The sequence below is a fragment of the Chanos chanos genome, chromosome 1 (assembly GCF_902362185.1).
Source record: "Chanos chanos chromosome 1, fChaCha1.1, whole genome shotgun sequence".
Lineage (NCBI taxonomy): Eukaryota > Metazoa > Chordata > Actinopteri > Gonorynchiformes > Chanidae > Chanos > Chanos chanos.
In genome coordinates this window covers 37,328,224-37,344,710 of record NC_044495.1, presented here as the reverse complement: position 1 = coordinate 37,344,710, position 16,487 = coordinate 37,328,224, and the positions used below count along the sequence as shown (strand labels likewise).

Below are 16,487 nucleotides of genomic sequence, written 5' to 3'. Positions count from 1 at the left end.
ATCTGTAACTAATGTTACAGAACTGTAAATAACATTAAATTCAACACTATGAAAATAGTATTTCGTTCTGTTTTTCTTCCCGTAATTTTTCCAACTTGGAATGTCTGATGAAAGACACCTTCGTAGCTTCTCGAGTTCTTAAATTCAAGCAAATAAATAAACAATCAATTAAATAGCTAACTAACTAACTAACTAAATAAATGAATAAACAAAGCAAATACAGTAAATAAATGAAAGAAAAGCAATCTTGCTTATCTTCCATGGAGTGTTATTTACAGTGCACGGCTAATTGGATTTTCCGACAACACAAACACACACACAAACACAGACACACAGACAAATGATACACCCAACCCATATCAGCACCTGAATTCAAGCTACTTTCTCAGCGACTGTGTTATCTTAAACGAGAGGCTAATTGTGGCAGCTCATTCAGTCTACACAAAGATCTGATTTCAAGGGCCATAGTGTTGCTGGATTTAGGCTTTTTCCTTCCTCTCCTGATTACTGCAGTCTTGTATTGAAATTGGTGGGGGCTTTTTTTTCCCTTGACGTGTTCCTTCAGCGAGAAAGGATAAGGCTTGCATAGAGAACAGATGTAAATGGAAAAAAAAAGAAAGAAAAAAAAATATCACAGACAGTATGTCAAAAAGGAAGCAGTGATTTAGCAGCTCTGGTGCTCTGGTGTTACACTGCTGGCTGGAAATGAGGCTATGGACTTAGCTACTATGTAAATCACATGTTTTCTTCTCTGTCATTCACTTATTCAGTATTTTTCTTTTCCTTTCATTTTTTATGAGTGACACAAATCATAAGTCTTCACTCTCCACTTATTTTCCTTTGTCTCTTTATCCCTCCCTCCATTCTTCTCCCTCTCTCTCTCTTTCTCTCCCCTTTTCTCTCTCTCCTCAGTAAAGCAGCTAATTTGTGACACTGCACCCTGTGAAGGAGCCTATTTAGGGCAAGGGAGATTGGCAGCACTCCTCTGTGCCAATACTCCTGATAAGGTAGCAGGTTTCCTGAGAGTGCCGGCTTATCCACACAGGTCATTCCCCTCGCTGTGATTACAGTTCCAGGGCTGTGGCGCCAGCATGCCCCACTCTTTCACCTTATGCTGTTCTGTCTTGCCATCATGAGGAAAACCTGAGAGCAATTACTACACAGATGCATAATCGCTCACACACACATGCACAGATATATAGTCACTCATATGTGCGTGCACGACGACCCCCCCCCCCCCCAACACACACACACACACACACACACACACACACATACATACACACTCCAACTAAGATGGATTTATAGAAGACTATTTAGAGCATATTAGTTTTTCTGTGATTATTATTTGAATGGGTAACTTTGTTTTGTAGTTTTGTGTCCATTGTGAAAACTGGTGAGCTTTGGTAGGTCTGTATAATTATTTTTGACCAGAAAGCTCAGTGGAACTATATGTTTCATACTCAGTAAAGGTGCACTTACTGAGTATGAAAAATACACACACACACACATATATATATATATATACACGTGTATATATGTAAATAAACATGTAGTCTTCAATTTCGAACATGGGACACTTAAAAAAATGTTTGTCTCCTTTCTGAAAGTACTACACTTTCTCTCAATCTTTATAGTTCTCTCTAAATAGTAAAAAAAAAAAAAAAAAAACACCCAAAAAGCTAATCTTTCAGCTTCTCTGATTTTCATCAACAGACATGTTCCCAGTAGTCCTTGGTTCTGTGACGACCGACCAACTGTTCTTCACAGGCCAATAACAGCTCTCCCAAAAATGTACGTCAGGCTCCACTGAAGTCTGATCTAAAAACTAAAGTCTGTTCCAAACGGCACTGTATTCATGTCAGGTTTTTACAGCCTACGACATGTCTGATCCTGGTTTGTATTTGGTAACAAGTGGGTACTATTTAAATTTTAAACAATTAAAGATTTAACAAAACAAACTCTCCAGTGAAGGGGTTGTAAATGGTCACTTGCAGATTATTTGCATCTGAAATGTATCAACAGCAGCAATATTAGTATGAGGAGGACAGCAGAAAGTTTTGTTTTTGGTGTTTCTACAATATGTTCAATGACACATGTGAAAATCCATGACTGTACACCCTGAAGGGTCCGACATCCTAATTCTTTTATCACGGCAGCTTCCATTACTGCCCATCAATAGTCATATCATGTTTGGCATTGCTCTCAAAACAAAACAATTATTATAGTCATTTACATGTGTAAACCAAGCTTAACTACACACAACCAGCAGCAGTCACTAGTGTGTGGTCACTAACCTCATTACTAATCATAATTTAGCTTTACATTAATTTAAGCCTTATTTTGGTCAGAGATGTGTTACTATTATATTATATCACATCATATGTTCGCTTTATAGACATACATGTGGATAACATAAAACAAGGGTTGTAACAGTCGGCTGTGTCATACGAATTGAGCGGTCACCATAATAACAGCTTCTAAAAAAAGAGGGCCATAGGTTTCAAAACAACTGATTCACCCTGCAGTGGCATACAAAACACACTCTAAAGCATTTATAAATAGTATTCTGTATTACTAACCCAAACATAAAAATAGTCATTATTGCAGATACTGAAAGGACAACAACGTCTGAATGTTTTGTCCTAAACTCTTCTACTCGTGGTGCATGTGAAAGGACAGGCTAACCCTGCAGTGAAGATGGCTCTTCTCTATGGAGCTGCCCTCCTTCTGGGCTTAAAATACCCCTTTACTGAGGAGACCGGAGGAAGAAAGAGGAACTGTCGGTCCTGTTTCCCTTTTGTTCCACGGGCGGCTGAATGAAAGCCCTTGCTGTACTCAGCAGATTGGTGAGAACACACACACACACACACACACCGATTCCCACAACTGGAGAAGAGTAATATCTCCAACGGTGATTATTTCAAACGCTCCACTTGATTTGATGTAATCTTGGGGAGGAGGGCGGGCAGGCCGTCTTGCCAAACAGCTCACAGTTTTGCATCATAAACACAGTGATTGCTCGCATATTCTCCGTAAACATATACACATGCAAGTGGTTCAAAATTTCCCTTCAGATACACTCAAACACACTTTTTTTAAAGAGTGTGCTTTTTTTTGAGAGTGCGCTTCGATGAATCCAAAGATGAAACCATAGGGATAGAAACACTCCAACTCACATTTCCAAACCTCTTGTAATTACAAACAACATCATGAATAGCCAATGAATCGAAAAAACATTTCCACAATCAAAGACTATGCAAAAGCTCTATATGATCCAACATTACATGACATCACTTTGAGAACACTCAGGATAAAAAGTAAAGACAAAATACAAACTTACAGCTCAAAAAGTTGCAGATTCTGGAAAAGCTGCCAGGAGAGTGTCGCTAGAGGGTTCTTAGATAAGTTTCTGAAAGACAAAAAAAGAAGAGAGAGATAAATGATATTATCAGGAAACACTTGTGACAAGCTCATGAAGAAAACACTAGGGACAAAAGCAACAGAACACCAGCAAGGAGAACTCAGGGAATAAGAGGAGCAGTAGGAGAGCCTACAGCTCTGACAATCCAATAAGTAGGAAACTTGGTCATTTTCGAGACAACAAATTAAATAGAGGTAGAGAGAGAGAGAATGAGTGGGGGAGAGAGGAGCAAGAGAGGGAGAGAGAGAGAGAGAGAGAGAGAGAGAGAGAGAGAGAGAGAGAGATAGAGAGAGAGAGAGAGAGAGAGATTGGGCCTGGGGTTCTAAAAGCCAGAAAATTCAATAGAGTAGAAGTGACTGAGAGACAGAGAAGACATGTACTCCAGCAGTGCTTTTAGATGGTGGAGACGAAGATTGAGGCATTACTCTAAAATAGAAGTGAAAGGACACTAAGTAATGGTTGTGTGTGCAGTCCACAGGGGACCCAGCTTCAGTAAATAATAAGAAAAGGCAACTGGAAAATGGAAAGCAATAACCGTAAGACCAGGCCATACTGCAGTAAATATAGTGATATGAAAATCATCCCCTTGCTCTCCTCCATAAACACCCTGACCCCTAGAGCTGCCCCCCCCCATCTTCCCATATCCTGAGACAAACACATAAAGAAGGAGGGGAGAGCAGTAGTAGTGGTCCTCTCAGGAGAGATGAAACACAAACCCTGGGGCCTCACTAGCAGTCTCCCCTCATTATCAATATTTATTGAATACTTCAGATCACTTAATACCCCAAAACAGTGGCCTGGTTAGATCCTATCAGGGTCGGGTGACAGTTAGTCGATGCGTTCCACTGCACTCTTAGCCTTGCTTCTGCCCAGGGGGGAACTGCTGCCTCCCCCTGCATGCCTCCTGTCCCTGACCTGTCCCTTCAACCTGCTCCTCTCAGAGCCAACACTGACAGCAAGACTAAACACCGGCCAGAGGCAATGCTTACTGGAACAGATACCTTACTATACCTGCTCTTCTCAAGGCTGGAACTGACAGTCAGAACAAACAAGGGAGCCTTATGCTATACTGTCTGTAAGCAGGGAGAGCTAACTTACCGTTGCCTGATTCTTCTCAGAAAAGGGGGGTTTAACAACACACACTTTGACAAGAAATGGAGAACTGTCACAAGAAATATTTTACCTCACCGCTTCAGCTTTTAGCGTGATGGTTTGATTAAACTGAAGCACCGACCTACAAGGTAATAATTTCAGATACTTAGAAAGGAAATTTTTTTCCCCGAGTGTTTCAAAGCCGCGTAACATTTATACAATGATCCAAAAACGTCATTTGATTTTCATTTCTCATTATTTTGCCATTCAGGATCTTAAGCACTGGTTGAAGTTATACAGCGTTTCCCGTGCCATGGTTTACGAATGCTCACAGTGAAAGACACCTTGCTCATCTGTCATAAAGACAATTTTTCAAGTGAAACCTTTTGCAAGGACAGCACTGCTGCATCAGACCCTTTCTATCACCAGCTCTCCATGATTCCTCAAGTCTAAGAGTCAATAGTCAAGACCCCGAGACAGTGAGTGTCTCAAACGCTGTTTGAGCAGAATCGACCGACAAACCCAGAGCTCACATAGGAAATGATTGCCATGTAAAACCTAAACTGGCTGAAGATCTCTCAGAAAATGAACTGGGATCTTCTGGTATGACACCTGAAAAACAGAAAACCGATGAAGTGATTTATTGTGGACCACACTGGTCATTAGCAAGTGTCTGACCAAGGCAGTTCAAATGAAGTACATATACAGATCACTATTTAAGATAAGACTGCCTAAGAGTAAATGAATAAATAGAAACCTTGCATTTGTTTTCTGGTTCGGGAATGCAGTTGCAAAAAGATGCTAATATCCCTAATCTGACACTGCTTAGCCAGTCCCTCTTGTGGAGCTCCGAGAACTCCAGCAACAAAAGAGCGCTCTCCCACTCGCCAACTTGTTTCCATAGCAACTCAAGGCTGAGGATCCTCACACCTTATTTTACCCCCATTTCCTATGCCACAAGGCAAGGAAGAGGAGGCAGGATCAGGGGTGGTGTTTGTAGGGGTTAAGGAGGACAGGCTCCGTCCGCAACGCAACATGCCAGGCATCGGTCAACACCCCCGCCGAACCACTGAGATACTGTGGTAGCCTTATTGACAACCCCCCAGCCCCCCACCTCCACCCCCCCGCAAACACCACAATAACCTTCCATACTGCAACTGATGCCCTCTCACTAACACACACTTTCTCCCACTCCCTGTTGCCCTCAGCATTCTAATCACCTCATTAAATTGATAATGAGATTATTAAAGTAGTGTCCACAGGGAAATGGAATGGCTGTCTTTTTTTTCTTCTCCACAGATATTGTTATTCTTGGCACACAATGACAGAGAGAGTTCATCTGGACATTGGGTAGCGAGAGGCCCGGACAGACTAAACCAACAAGTGACTCAGACTGGCGGTCACATTCTCACTCACCGTGGGGTTGTGGAGAAAACACTAATAGGAAATAGAATTGAAACTGTCCTTTCAAGGACTCTCCTAAGGAGAGCTGGAATTAGATCATAAAACATTCAAAGCAATGAGTTTTCATAATGAATAGATTTGGAATATTGCCCTGTTGACAAAACAGTGGTACAAAACAGAATTATTCATCGCTAGGATTGATTTAGGCAAGGCTCTTGACACAACTTATTTACATCAAAAATATATTTGCGTCAAGAGCTGTATTTCTCCCTGTGTCGGCTAGGCTCTCCTCCTTTGGAAAACAGTGATAAATATGATAATGGTTATCATGTCAAACGTAAAGAAAACCCAAAGCAAAGCCAGGCATCAAGAGAATACAAATAAACAAACACGGACATACGTACACAAATGCACGTGTACACAAACTGTGCATTGGTGTGGAATTTGTTTTCATGCTTGCAACCTATTTTTTTCCCTTTCCCCTTGAGAGAATTTAGCATACAAATAATCTGGCACAGATTGTTACTCAGACATCAATTACTGGAAGAGAGATGGTTGAAAATGTGGAGGGTGGAGAGGAATTGGGGGGGAGGGGGTCATCAAGAGGCCTGACATTCCACAGGAATGCATGTTGGAAGATGAAGATTTTTCCCTCATTAAGTTGTTGTTTGCATATCTATGCGTGGCGAACAAGTGTGTAATGTCACATAACAGCCGACGTTTATGCAGAGCTGTATGCAAAATAGAGCGCTGGCATGTCCTTGCATTTATAAGCTTACAAGCGTTGTCACCTGTGGGCCCTTGACGAAAAGGCGTAAGACTGGTGACGGTCTCATGCAGGTCTGGGGCGTGTGTGCGTATGTGTGTGCGTGCGTGTGTGTGTGTGTGTGTGTGTGTGTGTGTGTGTGTGTGTGTGTGTGTGTGTGGTTGTGTGTGTGTGGGGTGGGGGGTCGTCGGGCAAAAACGTCAAACGTCAAATCTGGATCACAAATCTGATTTACATAGGAGAGGAGTAATTATCAAGTGAAAGCTTCATTAGCTGTCTTCCAGACACTGTGTGAAAACATGAGGGTTTTTTTTTCTCTTATAGTTCTTCACCTTCCTCTCTTTCCCTATATATCAGCAAATCCACCATAGAGGATTCAGAGAGACCGTTAGCCTTGATCAAGCCATGATCAAGAACGGGTCACTACATATTAATTAAGGTCTTCCCAAGATGCACCACCTAGTGGAGAGTGGGCTGCTACACTTTTGAAAGAGGAGAGAGGAGGGGAGGGTCCAGAGGCAAAGCCAGACACGCCTGTTTCCCTCCCTCTGTGCCTCCCTCCCTCCACACCGTACCAGCTCTGGACATGCTGGAAGTGTCCTTTTCAAAGGTCATCCTTCGTTACAGTCAGGAGAAATGTCAGCTAAAATTGGATTTGGAGAGGAGACAATATATAAATAAATAAATCCAATCAGACATCAAACGTGACGTGCAAGCCAAAAAAGCGAAAGGTACATGTTGATATTAGAGCTGTAAGAGAAACAAAAAGGTTTTGGTAGATGAATATCATCTTTGAAGATTTATTCATTACTAAAAATGTCGATAATATATATTATCATATTGAAAGGTTTTTTTATTACTCTTGACTGTGTTTTAATATTTTGTTTAATTAATACGCCTTTTGTTCTGTTCTTTAATAATGCTGCATTCTATTGGTATTAGCAAGAGAGAATTTTAAGAGGAAAGTTACACTACTGTACAACTCATTACTGCTTGCAAAGCGGTGATCAGACAAATAAAATGAAATTAAACAAAAGAACAACCAAATAAACCAGTTTTGTAATTTTAGATGACTAAATGTCAAGGTTTGGTTAATTCATTAAACCTTCTTAAACTATTGAATTTTTTTTTTTTACTGTGTTGAGTCATTTTGCTTACATTACAGGTGAATCACATGACGCATGTTTGGCTAACTGATCTCCTGATTGCATATCAACAGAGCACAGCTGAGCTTAATTAAGCATGCTGGTTCTGATATTCACACCCCCTTGCCTTTCTATGTCATGCTTTTCTGCATAGGTAGGCACAAGTCTGAACCAACAGATCATCTTTGAGGGAGGGTGGGGTGGGGAAAAAAAACTGTCATTACCTTTGGCTGAGTAAAGGGGGTTATGGGAGCCAGAGAATCTCATCAATAATGCAGAGCTCGGAAAACAGCAGTGAGGGGTAAAATGCAGGTTGCCATAAAACAGCAATTAGATGCATAGCCTAAAAACAATGTCACAAGTACCGAAGTATTAAAATGGAGCAAGAGGGGTACTGGTACCGTCCAAGTCGCGGGACTGGGTCTTTTATCGCCATCTAGTTGGCGAGCGGGCCACGGCGACCCGACTCCGGATGGGCCGTTACCTGTAAACAAGAATGAACCTTCCCTGCTTAGACAACAGGTGTTAGTCCCTCAGGACGGTAACAGGTCCGCAGGATGCCCGGCTTGGCACGCCGTCAGCAGAATGCTGCTTGGCACCTTTGATGAGAAAAACATCTTTTGTATCATGACACCTGTGAGAGAATACATGCCACTGGCCAGAGTCAGGAGAGAAGCTGAGGCCTGTCCAGATTTCAAATTGCGGTGTTATGGAAGGTTTTCGACCAGTTAAGCATGTCTTAACTGATTCTCGAAGACTGGATGAGATTTTTTTCAAAGGCTCATGTTAAACAGGGTGATAAGAGCAAGTTGGGGTCTAAACGGTAGATTACTTTTTATCATCTCGAAAATGACATGTTTATGACTGGTTGTGAGTCAGACATGAACTGAAATAGCTTGGGGTTTATTGATATTATGAAAATTGGTCACAAGGAAAGGAACTTACTAAAATCTGTCAACAACTTGTCCCAACAGAAAACGCACAGGCACTAGTTTTAATTGCACACACACCAGTGTCACATAATCAAGTCAATAACAAAATTTATTGGCTGGTAATTCCAATACTTCTTGTGTTAACGTCATGTGACCCATAACCAAACTAACAATGGGAAAACAAACAAATTACACACAAACCCAAATAAAGTCATGCAAGCGCTCACACACGCGCACACACACACACACACACACACACACACACATACACACAGACACACGCACTCCCACCTTTAAGTATCACACCTCACCCTTACACAACTGTCCGTGAAAAATAACTTAGGAGGAATTTTTCACAAGGTCTTTGGTAAATATTAAGGCAAGAGGACATTCATCAAACTCATCCTCAAGGACTCTTCCCTTTAGCTCTTTTAACTCAGGCTTTTCCCACAGAAATATTCAAATGCCCAGCTATGTCAGCGATGTATCGCCCCGTTGGTTTTGTTTAGACTGCTTCACGCATCTCACTATGGCTGTTTACCCCGTACGGCTGTCAGTTATTTATGGCGTTTTATGCTGTCCTACATACTGTAAGGTTGCTTTAAATGCTAATTCACTCTGCCTTTCCTAAGACCTAGAAAACATAATACCAGAGAAAGCAATGCATAGCTTTCTTAGATCTCTGCCCTCTGAATCAGGGGATTTTCTCTGCTATATCTGCTTTACAGTATGAAGATAATTATGGTTGTATATATGCAAGCAAATAGCGTTGTATTGTTTTTCAAAGCTGACACATCCCTCTGTGCTCAAATAAAACAGGAATGGAAAGGCATGGTTTCAAAAGCATTATCAACAAAGCCACTAGTATCATTCAGCTTGAATTAAATGAATAAAAGCAAATGGAGTGTTGTTTATTTCTGTCTCTCCTGTTACTGTTTCAATGCTTACATTACTAAGACTTCAAACACGGTGCAGGATTGTAAGTTACTGGACAGCTTTCAGTGCTGAAATTCCTTAATTCCACTCAGTTCTCTCTCTCTCTCTCTCTCTCTCTCTCTCTCTCTCTCTTTCTCTCTCATAGGTTACCACAGAGGCCTTTATTCAGTGTCCTCTCTCTCTCTTTAAAAGAAAACAGAGTGGCATGAGAAGAGTTAAAATGTGTCATAGCTCCAGAGAGCAACCCAAAAAGGCTTTTCATGGTTAAAAGAGCATTTTAACCGACACTACATGCACTGTGTGGACACGTCAGGATTCAGGATTTTCTGAGAGTCCATTTACACTCAGTATGAAAATAACATCGCTTGTATAATATATCAGCACAACCTGGGAATTTTTCATTAATCCAGTACTCAAATGGAACTTCTGTCAAACAAAGGAAACATCTGAGAACAGCCCTATCTTCTTATCCTGCAGGAGGTTAAACGTCTTCTTTCATTCTCAAAATATCCTTTTGTACAAAGAATCCTCCTTCTCCCCACGTCTGACCAAAAGCTTCTCCTTTCACCTTTGCTGTAAACTGACGTTGAGTTCCATTTGGAAGGTCTCGACTCGATGCGGAACAGAGATGAACAGCCATCAGCGGACCTGTCAGCTCCTCTAGAGCACAATCTGTCAATTACACTGACCGCTTGATAGAGTGCCGGGGCCATGTTGCCGATAGCTAGCTCCCATGGTGACGCGCTTTTAAATGGAGCGGCAGCACGGTCGCGTTCCCCCAGAGAGTATCCCCCATCAGTATGCTCACTAAGTTAATGTGGGGCCAATGGCAACTTGTAGATGCTAACCTCTGAGACACCTCCACCAATGGAAGATGTCTCTCTCTTTCTCTCTCTCTCTCTCTCTCTCTCTCTCTCTTAGCTCATTTCCACTAGGACCATGCTAGTGCCAGTGCCGGTGCGGAGTCAGTGCTGCCTTGGTGCCTTTTGAGAACCAGCCCGCATTCCCACAGGTTTGGGAACCAAACGCTTCGTAGCAAAAGTTTGGGTAATTTCCATGGGGAAAAAATAATGTCGGACAGAACGCATGTGCTTGGTTTTTATAAATTTACTTTTCGCAAGGCGAAACATCTCACGAATTTTGCCCTAAAACTTTTTGCTCTGGGGGCAAAATTCACAAAAATAGTAAGCCTGTCACCTAGCTCAAAAATTTAAATGAGTGCTCAAACGAAGCTCTACAGTGGTCTATTTGCACCAACCCGAGCCAAGAGAGAGAGTTTTTTCTACCGCTCTGGGTCCGACTACATTCATGTAACATGTAAACAACAGCCTGTGTTGATGTTGACACAAATGGTCGCCCATACATTTTTTAATCATATACATATTTTCATGCTACATATAGCCTTTAGCCTACCGCTATCTTGGTCAGACTTTCTTTTGTTACTCTCGCCTCTGTAGAGAGCGTCATGTACCAAACACATCAAACACTGAACTGATTGGTTCTCGCGTGGTTTTTATTTGCATAGCCACTGATGTCTGCGGCTCCAACTTTTAGGACCAGCAATTCTGCAGTGACGTGCCGGCGCCAGCTTTTTGGCACCAGTACCAGTATTTTTCAATGAAAAAGCGCGGCCCCAGTTCTCAGTTAGGCACCGGCCTGGCACCGCGTCAGTGGAAAAGGGGCTATCTCTCTCTCTCTCTCTCTCTCTCTCTCTCTCTCTTTCTGCATGTCCACATCCAGCATTTGCTTCCATGGACTGACAGGAAAATGTGAGTGAAAGAGCAAAGCTGTTGCTCAGTTTGTATGGGAAAGTGAAGAAGAGAGAGAGAGAGAGAGAGAGAGAGAGAGAGAGGGGGGGGAAGGAAAGAAAAGAAAAACAAAGGCAGTACTCTGTTGTCACTTTGGCAGAGATACATTAATCAGCAGAGCGGGTATAATATTAGCCCTTCCCCTCTGTGCTTGTGTATGATTACTCCCTTAGTCACTGTATTATGGCTTCTAGGCAAAACAACTACAGAAATGGAGACTGCGCTTTTTGTCTAGGGCCTCGCTCCTCATGTTCCACTATTTAATTGTTTCATTAAAGACCTAGGAGCTTTTGCCAGGCCAAGATTTATGACTTTCTAAAGTGGGATCTATTCCGGTATTATGACCTGAGCTGATTGTGACAATGTTTAATATCGTTGTAATGTTTTCCTGTTTCCTTTTTGACTCTCAACACGGGATTTCAGAGTGCTCCTCTGGGTGTTGCTACATTATGCGTCGATTAGTAGGTCTGGTCTGAGAAACTGCAGGATTGTGGGACTGTGGAGGACTCAGACTCTACTGACTACTTTCTTTCCATTTCTATTTTCTGAATTAATTTACAAATTACTCTGCCAAAGTGTGACCAAAAAATCAATCAGGGGAGCAGTGTCCTGGCAGAATATGGTCAGTGCATTGAACAGAGGGGGGGGACATCGTAAACTTAAATATAGTGTCTCTCGCTCTCTCTCTCTCTCTCTCTCTCTCTCTCACCCACACAAATGCACACGCACACACAGACAGTTTTAATATTAGCACTTTCACTGGCTAGAATCAGAATCAGTGAGCTCGGTCAATTGAAGTGTGTGTGTGTGTGTGTGTGTGTGTGTGTGTGTGTGTGTGCACGCGCCCATGCACACGTGTGTGTGTGCCTGCATTTGTATGCGTGCGTGTTTATGAGAAAGCCAAGCGTTGGCAGAAAGCGGGAACGGAGTAGATGAAATTGACAATAAGCGTATGGCATTCTGCCACTAACAAACACAGTCTTACTCTCTCTCTCTCTCTCTCATGGGTCTTTTGTCATTGCTCTCCAACTCAAGCCAGTTCAGGTGACTGCCAGCACATTCTCCCTCTCTGACAAAACCGATTTGACAGCAACAAAATATAGAATCTAGAAATTATTGCCAGATCCTAAAATATTTGAGTATATGCAAAAAAAAAAAAAAAAAAGTATTTAAAATTGGCAGGCCAGGTGATATCAGATACAAAAACAGAGCTTAGCCTAATACCCTTGCTCAAAATCGCAGTGTCATGCAGCCTAAGTCCCAACAGGCGATTTTTTTTTCTTTTACATTTCTTTTCTTTCTTTTTTTTTTATGGGGAGAGCTGAGGAGAGAGGAAAAGTTCTATTCTAGTCATGCTTTTTGCATCTTTTTTTTTTAATGTGTGTGTGTGTGTGTGTGTGTGTGTCTTATGGAAGAGAAATCTGAGAGAATGTTTAATTAAAGCGCAGTCACGTCACAGCGTCGACCCTCTATTGTCTAATATTTCACTAAGCAATGAGCTGTCAACCCTGCCAGCTGCAGACACGACACAGCCTGATGCGACACGGGGAAAAGATTGTCTTCTCCCGCTGCCTGAGCAGAGGAAGCGTGGTTGCTCGAAATGTCGTCCATACACACACTAACACACACGCAGAGAGAGCGAGAGTGAGAGAGAGCGAGAGAGAGAGAGAGAGGGATGCAATAATTTCTCAGCTCTTTTGCTCTCTGCTGTGTTTCCTCCCACTATATAACGTGCCCCCGCAACAAAAGCTTTGACAAACAGTCCAGAGATATGACTGAGTTCTGGGGCCAGTCACAGCACTAGACCGACCTTTATTTACGTCATTGTGAGGCAATCTTATCCCCCAAATATGTCCACAGTAACACTGCAAGTCCATGAGAACAGAGAGAAAAGAGAGAGAGAGAGAGAGAGAGAAAGAGAGAGAGAGAGAGAAAGAGAGACATAATAACTAAGGGAGTGAGAGAGACTGCCAACATAGGAAAACAAACACAGTTACCCCACCACCTCCTTCCCCAAACACAGACACATGCACGCGCACACACACACGCACGCGCACACACACACACACACACATCTGCATGTTTCCATGGCACGAGCCGAGGCAATCATTGTGGCAGGCAATGAGATGCATTTAATTAGACTTTAATGAAATGACAGAGACAGGGCCTGCGTGAATCAGTGCAACGCACCATGCAGACGCCTCACACTCATCTGGTGGTTGACAGCAGAGGAAAAAGAAACGCTCTCCAAAGGAAGCCAGGCTCACAAACGCAAAAGGCGAGGCGAAAAAAAAATCAGACACACACATATCACAAACAGAGAGAGAGAGAGAGAGACCAGCGTAACAGCAACAGAGCGACAGGAACCTGTATACCTAAGGGAGCCTCTCTTTTTTCCTCTCGGTCAATCGTACTTTTAGTAACTGAGAGGGAAGATTGCACGTGAAGGATGTTAACCAGTCTGAAAGTGACATGTCATTACACAAGGGTGAGAGAGAAGTTCAAAAATAGTCATGGCCAGAGATCTGTGCCTAATTTAAACACATTTAAAATTCAGATAAGGACCCAAGCGTGCACAGGACCAAATGGGTAAACAGTTTTTTTTTTCCCTTCCTCCATCAATGCAGTTCAAAATGAGAAATCATTTCTCACTTAAATTAGGTTATTTTCATCCTCATATTTCACACACTATGGGGGTCATTCAAGGTCTGTTGTATTAAGGTTTATTAGAGATGCTGATACATTTCAAGGAAACAGTTTTACGTTAACGCACATTAGCTAGTAGGCTAATGACTGCCAATTAATCGCTGTTTTTCCGCTTTCACAACCGTTAGGGATTAAATCATTAATGTGGAAAAATATATAGAGGATATGGTATGGATCAACGCTTTGACCTGGCACAGGAGAATGCTTAGCATAGAGCGAGAGAAAACCAAACCAAATGACCCTGCTTAATGCAGCTGTCAAGCCTGACGGTGTCAGATACAGCCACGCACAAATGTAATCAGACACAGTCAAGGGCAACAACAACATTCCTACAGGCCCGCGAGGGAACAGAAAGACATATATAAATAAGAAAGAAAGAAAGAAAGAAAGAAAGAAAGAATCATGGGTTGACAAAGACAAAAGCCGTGTCTCACAGAGATGGTACTGGGGGGGGGGGGGGGGGGGGGGGGTGTATATCTGACAGATTCATAAAGAATACATGACTGTATGAAAGAGAGGAGAAAAAAGGGTGGGTGAGTGCGTGAGAGAGAGAGAGAGAGAGAAAGGGAGAGAGAGAGAGTTATCATTTCCATACAGTGCATTAAACAAAAACCTAACCATTAAGTTGCTGACCCAGATTGACGTGAAATAAAGAGGAAGTGAGGTAACCTGCACGGTTGCCTCTCAGACCAAGCCTCCATTTTGAGTTTTAAACTCTTTCTCTCTCCTTTTGAATAGTCTCTTTCTCCTTCTCCTTACTATTTTACGGACGCATGTTTCCACCTCTCATGCCAAATCCATTTCATTCCTCCTTTTTTTTCTTGCTTTTCTTACCCGCCCAGGAGGTGGCCTGCCCTTCCTCTTTCCTCTTTTCTGACTCTCCACTCATTACATCTTCTCTCTCTCTCTCTCTCTCTCTCTCTCTCTCTCTCCCCCTTTCTCTCTCTCTCTTTCTGTGGCAGAGGTGAGCTCTGACAGCTGCTTCCATGTGGAGCTAATCGATCAATCCCTGTAGCCATGACAGTCAGGAGAAAGAAAGAAGAGATGGAGGGAGCACTAGACAGATAGATGAAGGAGGAGGAGTAGAACCTAAACTATTAACTGCTGCTCCATCACTCCATCTAAACATACTCTAAACATGTTGCTGAAACTGGCTTACACAAATCCCAACTTATCTAGCCATCAGAAACACAGGTAATATTGCCTGTTAGGTAATGTGTATACGTCTATTTCGATTTCTTAGAGAATTAACATAAAAATAATGTAATAACACGACAAATTAACATTAAAAACATACCAAAAAAACACATGCACCAATAAAATTTGTTGTGTTGTATGTTCCCACTGTTTACCAGCCTGAGTCTTATGCTGAAGCAGACCAACTGATTGACAGTTTGACTGTTTTCTAAAATAATTTCACATCAGTCAAGCTGACCTCCCATCTATCTTCTATCTGATATTTCTTTTCATCCTGTTTGCCAAAAGAGAGAGAGAGATTAAAAAAAAAGGAAATCAAAAGTGAGCACTTACCCTTCACAGTGTACACTGTGGGTATGAGGTGAATGGAACAGGTATAATCTTGATTGAACAGTCAAATATGTGGAAGGCACAATAGGGCACCACTTACCAACTGTGTGCTATTCTAGTGCCTCACAATCATCTGTAATTACTTAAACAAGCTACATTATTCAGAGTGCAGCACAACCTATAGGAGTGCTGTTTCACACACAATGACGAGAGATTATAACTCCATGTGTTCTCTCTTCTGCTCCGATCTGCCTCCAAAAGGGGCACAAGCTACGTGAGCAGCAATAAAGAGCTTAATGGTACTTTTTTCCTTTTTTTTTCTTCATTCACTCTCTTTCTGTCTGTCTCTCTCATTTCCGACTTCCCTCTCGACGATATCTTCCAATCCCTTTCCAATTTAGCGGACTGCAGAGTACAGGTGAGGACGGACTCTCGTTCCTCAGGGGAATACCAAAACACAGGTTATGGGAGGGGGGTATACATAGGACCGCTCGGTTTTGAATAATTTAAGTGGATATATGACCCACAGCAGTGAGATCACGCACATGGCTGTGTTTTACGGAGGCAGTTTAATGTATGGAAGTCTAACTCTGAGAGAGAATTGGCCAGAGAGTATGTTCCCATGGCTTTTCAGCCTCATTTGAGAACAGAGCTATTCAGAAGATCAGAATCAGGAAGATCAGACCATTAGGCTGGGACTCTTCAAGCCCACACACACACACACACACACAGATACACACTATAACC

At 42.3% G+C, this 16,487-nt stretch overlaps 1 protein-coding gene across 3 annotated transcripts in view; it reads right to left on the bottom strand.

The window, feature by feature from the left end:
* Positions 1 to 16,487, bottom strand: part of ntrk3a (neurotrophic tyrosine kinase, receptor, type 3a) — a 144,227-nt gene that overhangs the window by 82,134 nt on the left and 45,606 nt on the right. For all 3 annotated transcript variants that reach the window (XM_030774734.1, XM_030774749.1, XM_030774742.1), the window contains exon 4: positions 3,344 to 3,412. In XM_030774734.1, coding sequence (XP_030630594.1) covers positions 3,344 to 3,412 — 69 coding nt within the window. The remainder of the gene's footprint in view (positions 1 to 3,343; positions 3,413 to 16,487) is intronic.